The 13346-nt window shown below is 36.5% G+C and overlaps 1 protein-coding gene across 9 annotated transcripts in view; it reads right to left on the bottom strand.

The window, feature by feature from the left end:
• The window catches only part of LOC119875957 (pantetheinase), a 29899-nt gene that overhangs the window by 1906 nt on the left and 14647 nt on the right, over positions 1–13346 (bottom strand). For all 9 annotated transcript variants that reach the window (XM_038526041.1, XM_038526035.1, XM_038526034.1 and 6 more), the window contains 4 exons: positions 8665–8857; positions 7691–7982; positions 6889–7250; positions 848–1018 (listed from right to left, as the gene is read on the bottom strand). In XM_038526041.1, the coding sequence (XP_038381969.1) occupies positions 848–1018; positions 6889–7250; positions 7691–7982; positions 8665–8857 (1018 nt within the window). The remainder of the gene's footprint in view (positions 1–847; positions 1019–6888; positions 7251–7690; positions 7983–8664; positions 8858–13346) is intronic.

Raw genomic sequence — 13346 nt, 5'->3', positions numbered from 1 at the left:
TGTTGTTGAAATGGTATAGAGTATAAGAAGAATCAGAGCCATGGAATCAGCACTGATTCATTTATTATTGAAATGGCTATAATCAATATCTTATCATTTACTTATTTGAAGAAGTATTCCATGAGTCGACAAGCCTAAAGCAATGGGTTTGTGAGTATCTAAGAGAAATCTGGTCTAGTCCTCTCAGACATAATAGGCTCCTCCAAGTAGACAGAGGGGATTGATTGAGGGGATTTGAGCTGAGCCTCTGCCATCTCTGCCACTCACTCACCACAGTCTCCCAACCTGTTCATTGTCCCTAGTGCCCCACAGTAGCTGTTCCTACAAGGAAGGGGGAATAAAAGCAGAACCCACAGGAATGTCAAGGGAAGAATATGGCTGGGCAGAGCTTGTATGTTAAGGAAATATTTCTGGACTTTCAAAAAAGTGATAGCTTTCTTGCCTATTTCAGCCATTGTCAGATTCTCTCTCCTCAGCTGTTCCTTCTTTCTTTTTCACTCATGAATCACAGAAGGCCTTCCCCGCACAATGAGAGGAATTCTCTTTAACTTTGCTAAGCTATCACTGCCCAAAAGCTGAAGAGTTTCCCTCTGGTGGGGCCAATCCTGAAACCCTGCTTGAATCTTCTTCCTATTCAACAGATCCCAAACAGCTCAGCCTCTTTCCAATAGTCTCCACAATAATATATAAATATATTATTTAATTTATATATATATATATATATATATATATATATATATATATATATATATAGTGTGATATTTGTAAACACTTAAGAAGGTTTTGTACTCAAAAAGTGTTTCCTCTTACATAAAATGAATTGTCAATATTAAGCAAAAGTTCTTACCTGAAATTCTCCGGGTGCAAGCTGAGTTTCACTTAGCAACACCTCAGGGAAAACATACTGGGTTCCAAAAGTACCACTGAGGGAAAACATGTCAAACCTGGTAGAAGCAGTTTCAACTGCACCACCACAAGTATGTACATGTGCTGTTTTACACTTCAGCAGAGTACAAATCTAGGAAAGTAAATGCAAACCAGTAAGCCTTAAGCATATACCCTCCAGAACTAGAAATCATATCTATGCCCCTTTGTTTGATAAAATACTTTTTTTTCCATTACATTAATCCAGTTCATTGATACATAGCTACTTCAGCTAGTAATAAAAATAAAGGACTTCAGACCCTACCTAGTGCTTTCTGCAACTCACAGTCAAACAGATTAAATTTCTTAAAGAGGGATCCCTGGGTGGCGCAGCGGTTTGGCGCCTGCCTTTGGCCCAGGGCGCGATCCTGGAGACCTGGGATCGAATCCCACGTCGGGCTCCCGGTGCATGGAGCCTGCTTCTCCCTCTGCCTATGTCTCTGCCTCTCTCTCTCTCTCTGTGTGACTATCATAAATAAATAAAAATTTAAAAAAAAAAAAAATTTCTTAAAGAAATGATCAGACACCTCATCTTTAGCTGTGAACAGCTGTACCCTCATCATTCTCAAGCTAGCAATGCTTTTATAATCAAATATTCTATTTTTTAAAAGGATATATCTAGACACTATAATCTCTACATTTTTGCCTATTTGACACAATAAAAGAACTTTAAAGTTGTAATGAACCCTAGAGTTGATCTAGAGGCAATCCCTGTGAATTGGAAAAGTCATATACGTTATATCTAAGTAAGAACTGACACAGTTCTCACTGTACTACATAGTTATACTAACTACACTGGCCTGCTACATACTTATTGAATGTAAACTTTAAGTATTGAGTCATCTCTCTGTGCAGATGCAAAGTCCTCAAAAGGAAGATCTTATTTATTTAACTCTATCTTGCTGCATCTTCCAAGTCTTATTTCAAACCACCTTCACCTCCTGCCTGACTAAAGCGGTCCCCCTGCTTCTACTTTTGAAGTTGGAGAATAAATGCTTTAGAGCAAATGTGTTAGATGGGATACAATTAGATTTCAGGTTAAGGTAAAATGAATATATGCTCCTATTTTATTTTCTTGACATCTTACTGAAACCAACATTAGGTTTTTGTTTGCTTGTTTTTTTAAGACATAAACTCACAAGGACAGAATGGGAGGATAGATCATGGTACAACGTTGGAAGCTGGGGTGGTTGATGCAGAAGAGGCAAATGATTTAGCAGACCTAAATAGAAAACCGAGTCCTAAACTGGCAATGGGAGAGCCAAGAATCAACCCTATCTACACTGCAGAATACTCAGAAGATTCCATTACTGGAAGCACTAAGTGCCCCAGGAGCCAGTAAAGTACTGGCTAAAGTAAGGAAAATTTGTGGGAAGTTAAGGATGCCTCAGATACTGAGTCCCCCATCATGGATGTGCAACTGTCCTTACCTTCCTCCCATAAAAGGTGGAGCATTTATTTCCAGAAAGGGTAAAGCAGATTATGTTTAGTGGAGGTTTTAAATAACCTAGTTGAAGGGGATTCATGAATGAAACCTAGTAAATGTTGTGACCATCTCCTTCCCCCAGGGCCACATCCGGCAAGGTCATTGCTCCCACCTGGCTCTCTAAATGCTGCCAACAAATAATTAATCCTTTAGAAATAAAATTGCCAGATAAATACAGGAAAGGAGTCTTGTTAAATTTGAAGTTTAGATAAACTAAACTACCAAAAATAGTTTTCAGTTTAAGTATGTCCCAAATATTGCATGGAACATACTTGTATCTTTTAAAATATTTGTTGTTTACCCGAACTTTGAATTTACCAAGCCATCTTGTATTTTAGTTTGCAAAATTAAGCAACACTATTAAGGAAGGGAATTAGAAGAATTTTAAAACCTGAGTAACCTGACCCATCTCAAGAGGAAGTCTCCAAATATACTTAACTCAGGGATTTCTTTAACAAAGGGCCTGGCTAGTTATTCTCCAGTGAAGCTTAAAATTGGCAAGTATCACTCCTATGCTCAACTTTTCAGTCAGTTTTTGGTAATGTTAAAGGGTAACCCTATCTATGAGGAAAGCTTCTAACATGAAAGGGAGAGCAAAACAAGTAGATAAAGGAAATTTGAGGGGAAAAGAAAGTATTTAAGGGGAAGAAACTCCAAGGAAAAAAAGATTTCCTTAATAGCCTCAGAGAGTTAAATACTGTATCCAGAAAACATCAGCAAAAAAAATACAAACAAAAACTCATAAAGGAAAAAGTAATTCTTCAAAAATAAAAACATGTCAGCAAAAATAAAAGACTCAATGCAAGCCTTGGAAGATCAAGAGGAGAAAAACTCTCAGAAAGCAAATGGAGAAAATGAAAAGAAATAGCAAAGAAAAGTTTAAAAAATTAGAAGACCAATCCAAAAGACACATGTCCCCGATAACAGGAGTCCCAAAAGAAGAAATGGAGGGGAGGAAATTCTAAAAGATTTCTGAGAAACCAGGAGGAAGAGGGATACATATACAAAGGATCAGGAATCAAAATAACTCAAGAATTCTCATTGTAGGAATACAATGACCTTGATTTCCATACCTAGGGATATACTCCATTAAATATGAAAAGAAAGGCATTTTCAGTCTTTTAAGTTGAAAACATTTCATCGCCCACTCACTCTCTTCCCAGAACTTAGAACAAAGGAAGTGTGTGGTATTGTGATTTATAGTAAGAAATATATATTCGGTCTTTTTCTAGTTCCTGACATAGAAGGCCCTAAAATCCTTGGAATTTCCTTAGTGATAAGAGGGGAAATGTGAAAGGAGGCACTTTTTTTATTCATAATGAGCCTCTTTCCACCACACCTGAGTGCATGTTAATGATGAGATTTTTGGAAAGCCTTTAATAACCACAGAATGGAAATGGTTACCATCTGGTAAGAGAGTTGGAAATGTAAGCCTCATCATTTACACCCCCATCTCTGGGGAGGAGAGAGGAGCTGGAGGTTAAATTAATCACCAATGATCAATGATTGAATCAATTGTGTCCATGAAATTAAGCCTCCATAGTTACTACTAAAGTATGGGGTTTAGAGAGATTTCAGGCTGGCAAACAAGAATGCCATATTTACATGCCAGGAAGGTGGCACAAGCCAAAATCTCCATGGGGACAGAAACTCTTATGCTTGGGACACTTCCAGATCTTGCCCTATGTATCATGTCCTCGATTGTTCGTATGTATTCTTTAAAATGTCCTCTGTAATAAATGGTTAGTAGTACATAAAGCACTTTCCTGGGTTCGATGAGCCATTCCAGAACATTAGCAAATCCAAGGCAGGGATATGGAAACCCCTGATTTACAGTCAGGTCAGAAAGCACCTAGACTTGCCACAAGTCTCAAGCGGAGAGGGGACTAGACTTGTGAGACCAAGTCCTTACTCTGTGGACTCTGCACTGGCTCCAGGTAGATGGTGTCAGATGTAGGCTGCTCCTTCTCCCACTCTTCCTTAACAACTGCTGTAAATCTTTATCCAATATTTTACCATCTTCTACTCTAAAAAATGATACAAGCACCTTCTTTACCCACGTCCTTAAAATTCACTCTAGAATACTTGGAAAATCTTTGTGGCAAGATGTGGAGTTATTGTATCCTTATTTCCTTTAATTTCTCTTCTCTCAGTTAAGAAATAGATTTCGGTGTTAGAGATTTTTCTAGCATTAATTATCATCACAGTTAGACTATAAAAGATTATGAACATAATACCAAAATCCCTCATCCTCAATCCCAAGATCAGACTTCTCTAAAAATAAAGGCTTTGTAGCATTTGACATTGTGACCTAATTTGAACTAATATAAGGCTATTCTGTTTTTAGTTAAGCTATTTAGGGTAAATAGTCCCATGTTTTCCATCAGTCATATTAACATGTTTGATTTGGGGTGCTGCCCCAGATTCTGCTGGTGATATTGGGTACCATGGCTCCAGGTGAATGTTCCATGAATACTTCAAACCAACATCCAAAATGATCTGAGCATCTCCCCACTGCCACTCAATCTGCTCCCACTCTAGCATTCTGATCTGTCAGAGCATTATATTCACCCAGCTACTCTTGCCAGAAACCTGGCACACTCCGGTTGCCTCATTCTGCTGTCCTATTCTGTATCAAATTAACTACTAAGTTAAGTTTTCTAAATATTGCTTGACTCCAAACCCTGCTCTTATTCCAACATAATCTTGGTACAGGTCCTGATAGGACTATGCTAGTAATCTAAGTAGCCTTTTTGCCCTAGTTTCATCATGCCACAGTGATCTACTCAACAGCAGATCTGATAACATCATTCCCTTGCTGAACACCTTCCAACAGAAGACTGTCACCCAGAAAATAAAGTCCAAACTTTAGGAATGACTGGTAAGATTCTGTCAAATGTGATCCTGCCTCTAGGTTCATCTTCCACCAACCCTTGTTTCTTACATTATGCCTTAATAACAATGACCTGCATACCCTACTTCTTGACACATCCACACACTTGCTCAAATTCCATTCTGTCTAGAATTTCCTTCCACTCTTTTCATTTGGATAAAAGCATAAGTCTATATATCATGTCTCTGGAAACTTCCCTGAATCTCCAGATTAGGCCAGGTAGAGCTTGTTCGTATTCCTACAACAAAATGTGGATTCTAAGTTCTATTACATGCCACCTGTATTGACCTTATTTATTCATATGTCTATCCCTGCTACTAAATTCTTCAAGAGAAGGGCCTTTACTTATTCATCTTCATATCCAGTAGCACTGAATATATACCTACTATGCAGTAGGCACTAAAATAAATGTCCAAATGAGCAAGCATTGGTAAAGTGTTTGTCATATAGCAAACAGAATATTGTACAATGGGTTTAGGTCCAGCACTCAATAGTTTTCAGTCTTAAATGAGTATGTGGATAATTTCACATAATATGTCCTTGATAAAGCTGAGCATGGATGTCTGAAGTACCTAGACCAGGTAGGGAGGTGGGAGTGGTGCTACAGAAAGTGCCAGGGCAGCCTTCTTGGTGAAGACAACACTTGAAAAGCACTGTGAATGGTGAATAGGTGGGGCCATCATAGATAAAGGAAACCACCTGTGCACACATGCATAGGGTCTGCAGATGCCCACACAATGGGGAAGAGGAAAGGTCTCAATATGAGAGAAACCGAGGGCACATGTGAGAGAAGTGAGAGAAGACAATGGAGACTAGGAAATGGCACATGTCAAGAATTTGAGTATGTTTTGTTAAGGAATTTGATTTGCCCACTAGAAGACAGTGAGGAATTTTAAGCAAGAGAATAAAATAATCAGAAATGGCTTTTAGTAATTTTTGTAACTAGAGTACAGGAAATGGATTGGATGGGGCTGAAATGTCAACAGGAAGCCTTGAAATAGGATGGGAGCCAGTTTAGGGAAGAGGAGAACAGAATGAGAGGAATATGAAAGTTGTTTGCTCATAGGGGTCACACCTCACCAGGCTATAATAGTTCCCCCTTTAATGTTGAGGGAAGTGAACTATCTACTACATATCTCAGAGGTCAACTGTCAATGTCTCCAGGACATACTTAGTGTCAAGCTCTTAATGAAACATGCAATGATAAGCTTTAGTGGACATATCAAAAAAAAAAAAAAAAAGGATAAATTTATTCAGGAAGGAAATAGGAGAGGTTAACAACCATTAAAGTCATCTGTAACTTAATTATTATATCATTTTAAATACAGGTACTGTAAATAAATCTTCTGCCTTTTCTCTAGCCAGTTTCAAATCAGACTGACAACTAGGATTTCAAGTTTTAGCACATAAAAATTCAAGATGCCCAACTAAACTCAAATTCAAATAAAATTTTTAGTGCACATGTATCCAAAAAATTGAGGCATGCTTATAATAAAAATAATTCATTGTTTATCTGTAATTCAAATTCAACTGGGGGTCCTGTATTATATCTGGTTAACTTCCCTGTGACCAAAACAATAATTACCTGTAAATAATACCTCCCTTCGACAACATGTAGTCCATCAAACGCCCCTAGGGCATAAACTTCATCTGTTCTCTTTTCAGACATCTTGTAGCTTAGATGACAGCAGAGTTTTTTCTGACAAACTGTGTAATTTCCTGTGACTCTTGTGAGCTCCAAGAAGGTGAATTCATCAAAAAAAGCAGTACCTGTAAATTCCTGATTTTCTGTTGGGAATGCTTTTATACTACTGGCATAAGAAGTCCAATTCACCACGATAGGGTGATGTGTATAAGAATCCAGTTGTGAGAGGAGAAGTTTTCCCTCTTTTGTCTTCATATCATAATGAAATGCTCTTGGAGAATCGGGTGCATAGATGCCACTTCCTGAAAGTGATGTTGGAAATAGCATTTAAAATAGAGAAGTGAAATGGAATTGCGTAGTTGTTAGTGTTATTTTAAACTCACATTATCATTTACTCTAAGTTATATGCATCATTAATTATAGTAAAATATATTGAAAAGGACAACAAGTGAGAAGAAATCAAAGTATGATACTAAGAGGCCAATAAGAGAAACTTTCATGTAAGAAGTGGTGAATTTTTGAAGGGGAAAAAAAAAGTATACATATAAATGGAAAAAAAAAAAACCTAAATAAATCTACAAAACAATTTGGATTGAGACTGATTCTACAGTATGTCACCAGCTAGATATGCAAAAATTAAGAAAATATTATATTAAGGAGTATACACGTTAGCTAGAAAAAATATTTTTTCTTGTACTTTTTTGATTACAAAAGTTTGTAAATTTTAGAGCTTACACATTACCTGTCATTCTTTTTGAGGGGTGATGTATATTGGATGCAAGGAAGTTGACTCCCATGCCCATTGCCCAAGCTGAGTGGAATTGAATAGCTGATAAATGTGGCAAAACATTCATCCATGCTGTTGGGAAGACTATGGTATCCACATGGAAATCTTTCACCAGAGTAACAGCAGGATCATAGAAGAGTATATCAAAGCATGTGAAAACGCCAAATCTTCCAAAGATGGTGTCAAAAGTCACAACCTCAGGTTTCTTGGGTACATTGAATTGATTTTCACCCATGAAAAGGTTGTGCTGTAAGAAACGGAAGATGAAGTGGGTAAAAGTCTCTTTTCAGAAGTTGGCCTGGGTGTTACTGTGCCTGAAAATGTGCAAGCCAACATCTCTTAGTGCCAATTTAATCCATGACCACTGTCTTCACAGGGAAAAAGTGTAAGAGAATCAGAGATTACTACAACTGATAGGAGCCTTTGGTTCAATATCCACATTTTATAGATATGTAGAAGGAAATCCTTAATTATTAAGGCCCTCTTGAATCTTAGAAAGACATAGGAGTGAAATAGATAACTTCTATTTGCCAAGAACACTTAACTCTTTTCTGTGGAGAAAGAACTTTCTTTGCTTCTTTCTCTTCAAAACCAAGTCTATCTGGTAGGTAGTTTTTCCTTCTAGTCTTGACCCAATGCCAAGGCATGTCTTTAAAAGGACAAAGTCTAAAAGGCAACATTATACGTCAATGCAGGTACCTCCTGCTGATTTTCATACACTTCCACAGATATATTCCTGTGTTCCTAAATGCATAGGAAGCCTCCTGAGCCTCTTCATAGGAGCTTACCACACCTAATCATTACTTACTATGCTTTGTCTCTAGTCTGCTTCTGAAGTATACTTTTTACCAACACTAATTATTTTTCTTTCTTGTCCACTTTATTTTGTTAAATACTTAGTAACTGAACTGTTTGCAAATTAATTTTACCTTATGGTAGCGTGCCACCAGTTTTCCCTGAGAATCAAACACCACATCAGTGTTGTATTGATAACGACCATCGAGGGGACACTGAGAGTCACTGGCATTGCATGGCTTCTTATCTCCAATATTAGCTACAACGTAGATAGAGTTGTCCTTGGCCAGGCAGCTGAGTCTTTCTTGCACTGGGGTGTAGCCAAACCTGATATGTGTTTATTGGAAAAAGAAAACAAAAATGAAACTTATCTTTTAATAAAATTCAGAATTATGTTGTCTAAACCTATTATGTTATATACGTGAAAATAAATTCTAAATAAAATCATAGAAGGGAAGGATTAAAACAAGAATAGATTTCAGAGGAAGTACATGCTTGTGAGAATTTGGTTGTAGGAAACTCTTCTAGGACAAGATTATAGGCCATGAATTTTTTTCATCAGAGCATTTGTCATCATATATAATAATCATGTATTCATTATGTGTTTGTCTTAAGATGTGTGTCACATCTCATGGATATTTGGGAGCAATGATACACATCTTCTGTTCACTAACCCTGGCAGAAAAGAGGAATAAAAAAATATTTCAAGTGAAAGAATGAAAACTTGGAATTTACAATTCCAGATGGCAGAGTAGGAAGGACCAGGAATACATCCCTCCACCTAGATAATATTTGTATCAGCAGAATCTAACCTATGCAACTATTTTGAAATTCTGAAGTCTACCCCAAGGCTTGTAAATTCCAAGGGAAGGCTTGGAAGGCAAATTGCAACTGCAGTCAATTTCAGCTCTTAGCTCAGCAATGGCTACCCATGCTTTACCCCACATCCATGCAGGTGCCTGGAGCACCATGCAGGCAGCTTATTGGGACCAGGTTGGACAATAAAAACCCTGTCCTCCAAATATCAGGGATCTGTGTTCTGATCACTGATAAGAGCTTCTGATCATGGAGGTACAGACACAAGGGTAGGTAGCCATTTTTGTACCCCATTACCACCACAACTACCATATTATTGCAAGTCCTTCCCCTACTAGCTCAAGTAATTTCTAGAGGATTTAAAGAGCCATGGTTGTCTTCTCTCTCCCTTCCGTAATTTTGTCCTTTTTCTCTTTTGGGAGTCAGACATTTAAAGACTAGGACATAAAAAAGCAATAATATACATAGGAGAATTTAGAAAGTCAACACATGTGGTCAGGGAAAGACACAGGCTAAGAAAAGCCCTCAAAAGATCTTAATTTTACACCTCAAGCTTATGCCTAGAACAGAAACAGCCTACAAGAATCAAAACAAGCAAACTAACAAAAGGCACTAAACCCTGAGGAAGGGGAAGAATTTGATGTCCAGAATGATCATATTTAAGTTTCAAATATCAATTTATCAACAAAAAAATCACAGGCATGCAAATAAACAAGAAAGTATGGCCCATTCAAAGGAAAAAAAAAAAAAAAGAATAAACTAATAAACCTACAGAAATCATCCTACGGAAAGACCACAGGGCAAACCTACTGGACAAAGACTAAAACAACTGTCTTAAAGATGCTCAAGAATTAAAAGCAAGTGTAGAAAAAGTCAAGAAGATAACATATTAACAAATGGAAATATCAGTAGGGAGATGGAAAACCTAAGAGGAACCAAAAAGAAATTCTAGAGCTGAAAATTACAATGACTAAAATAAAAAATTTACAAATGGTATTCAAAGATGAATTTTAGCTGAAAGAATCAATAAATTTAAAGGTAAGCCAACTGAAATAATCAAGTCAAAATAATGGAAAGACAAAAAGATTGAAGTGAACAAGGCCTAAGGGAGCTGTGGGACACCACAAAGTGGACTAATACACAGATTATATGAGTCCAAGAAGAGTGAGATAAAGAGACAGAGAGATTATTTGAAGAAATCATATCTAAGAACTTCCCAAATTTAATTAAAGACATGAATATAAATAACCAAGAAGTTCAATGATCTCCAGGAAGGATGAACTCAAAGACACCCATACCAAGACATGTTGTAATCAAATTGTCAGAAGCCAAACACAAAATAAGGATTTTGAAAGCCACAAGAGATAAGTGATTCATAACATACAAGGAATCCCCAGTGAAATTATTAGCAGTTTTTGATCAGACACTTTAGAGACCAGAAAGCAGTGGGCCAATATATTTAGAGTGCTGGAAGAAAAAAAATGTCAACTAAGAATCTGGTATCCAGCAATACTGTTCAAATGTGAGGGAGAAATTAAGACACTCTATGCTAATATCAGGTAAAATAGATTTTAAATTAAAAAAAGATTACAAGAGACAAAGAAGGACAATTTATATTCATATTCACAATACAAGAGAACTCTTAAAATTCAACAACAATCTGATCTTAAAATGGGCAAAAGACTTGAATAGTCTTTTCTTAAAAAAACAAAAACAAAAACAAACAAACAAAAAAGAACCAGCCATGCAAATGGCCTATAAGCATGTGAAAAGATGCTCAACCTCACTAATCACTAGGAAAATGCAAATCAAAACCACAATGAAATGTCACCTCACACCCTTTAGAATGTCTACTACTTAAAAAAAAAAAAAAAAAAAAAAAGGAAAATAACAAGGGTTTCTGAGGATGTGGAGAAATTGGAACACAAAGGCGCTGTTGGTGAAAATGTAAAAATGACATGATTAGGAAAAGAACTACCAGGAAACCAGTTTGGTAGTCCCTCAAAAAATTAAAAATAGAACCAGCATATGATTTGGCAGTTACACTTCAGGATAGATTTCCAAAAAATTGAGAGCAGGGTCTTGAAGATACATCTGTATACTTATGTTCATGGCAACGTTATTCACAATACCTAAAGGTGGAAGTAACTCAAGTGTCCATCAATGGATGAAAGGTAGTAAAATGTGGTTATACATACACAGTAGAATATTATTCAGCCTAAAAAGGAAGGAAATTCTGACACGTGCTATAACACGAATGAACTTTGAAAACATTGTGCTAAGTGAAATAAGTCAATCACAAAAAGGTAATATATAGGTAGCTAGCATAGTCAAGAGTAGCCAAATTCATCAATATAGAAAGTAAAGTGATGACTGCCAGGGGCTACAGAGATGGGGAAATAGGGAGTTATTGTGTTCTTTCTCCAGCTTTACTGAAATATAGTTGATATTTAACATTGTGTGAGATCAAAATATAAAATGTGATTTGATACATGTATATATTAATGTTTACCACAATTAGGTTAACACATTCTTTAGTATAATTACTGTTTGATTGTTAATACGGTGAGAGCATTTAATATTCACTCCCATTGCAACTTTCAAGCAAACAATAGAGTATTGTTAACTATAGTCACCATGATATACATTAGATCTCTGGAACTTATTCCCTCTTATAACTAGAAGTTTGTATCCTTTGCCTAACTTTTGTCTCATTTCTCCCACCATCAGCCCCTAGCAACTATTATTCTCTCTGCTTCTATAAGTTTGGCATTTTTAGACTCTACTTATAAGTGAGATCATGCAGTTTTTGTCCTCTGCCTGGCTTAGTTCACTTAGCAGAATGTTCTCGGGGTTCATCCATGTTGTTGCAAATGGCAATATTTCTTTTTCATGGCTGAATAATATTCCATTGAATATATGTATATAACACATTTCTTTATCCATTCATCTGTTAAAGGTCACTTCATTGTTTCTATGTCTTGGCTATTGTAGAAAATGCTGCAATAAACATAGAGGTGCAGATATCTTTTGGAAATAACGATTTCACTTCCTTGTGGATCATACGGTAGTTATATCTTGAGGAAACTCCATACTGTTTTCGACAGTGACTGCACCCCTTTATATTCCCACCAACAGTAGAAAAGGTTTTCTTTGTATTCTCTTCAGCAATTGTTATCCCTTATCTTTTTGATAATTCCAGGAGATTTCCAGTGAGCGTGAGATATCATACAGTGGGTTTGATTTGCTTTTTCTTGCATTTACTTGATTAGTCATGTTTGGGGGAAATGTCTATTTAGATCCATTGTCCCTTTCTCTCCCTTTTTAACTATTGAGTTGTGTGAATTCCTTACGTATCTTTGGATATTAAGCCCTTATCAGATATAAGATTTGCAAATATTTTCTCTCATTCTATAGGTTGCCCTTTCATTTTGTTCCTTGGCTATGCTGAGCTTTTTACCTTGAGGTAGTTCTATTTGTTGATCTTTGCTTTTTTTGTTTATGCTTCTGGTGTCATATCTAAAAAGTCCTTACCAACTCCAATGTCAAGATGTTTCCCTGTTTTCTTCAACTGTTTTACGGTTTCAGGTCTTATGTTTAAATCTTTAATACATTTGAGTTAATTTTTGTGAATGGTGTAAGATAAAGGTTCAATTTTGCTCTTTTGCATATGAATATACAGTTTTCCCAATACCAGTTATTGAGGAGACTATCCTCTTTCCATTGTATATTCAAGGCTGCTTTGTCAAATATTAGTTGACTATATACACATGATTTACTTCTGGGCTTTGGAGTCTGTTCTACTGGTCTATGTGTTTGTTTTTATGCCAATAAAATAGCACAGTAAGTTTTGATTACTATAGCTTTCTAATATAGTGTGAAATCCGGAAGTGTGATGCTTCTGGCTTTGTTCTTTCTCAAGATTGCTTTGGCTATTTGGAATCTTCAGTAGCTCCATACAAATTTGAGGATCTATTTTTTTTCTATTTCTATGAAGATA

This window comes from Canis lupus, chromosome 1 (genome assembly GCF_011100685.1).
Source record: "Canis lupus familiaris isolate Mischka breed German Shepherd chromosome 1, alternate assembly UU_Cfam_GSD_1.0, whole genome shotgun sequence".
Classification (NCBI taxonomy): domain Eukaryota; kingdom Metazoa; phylum Chordata; class Mammalia; order Carnivora; family Canidae; genus Canis; species Canis lupus.
This window is presented reverse-complemented; position numbering and strand designations above follow the sequence as displayed.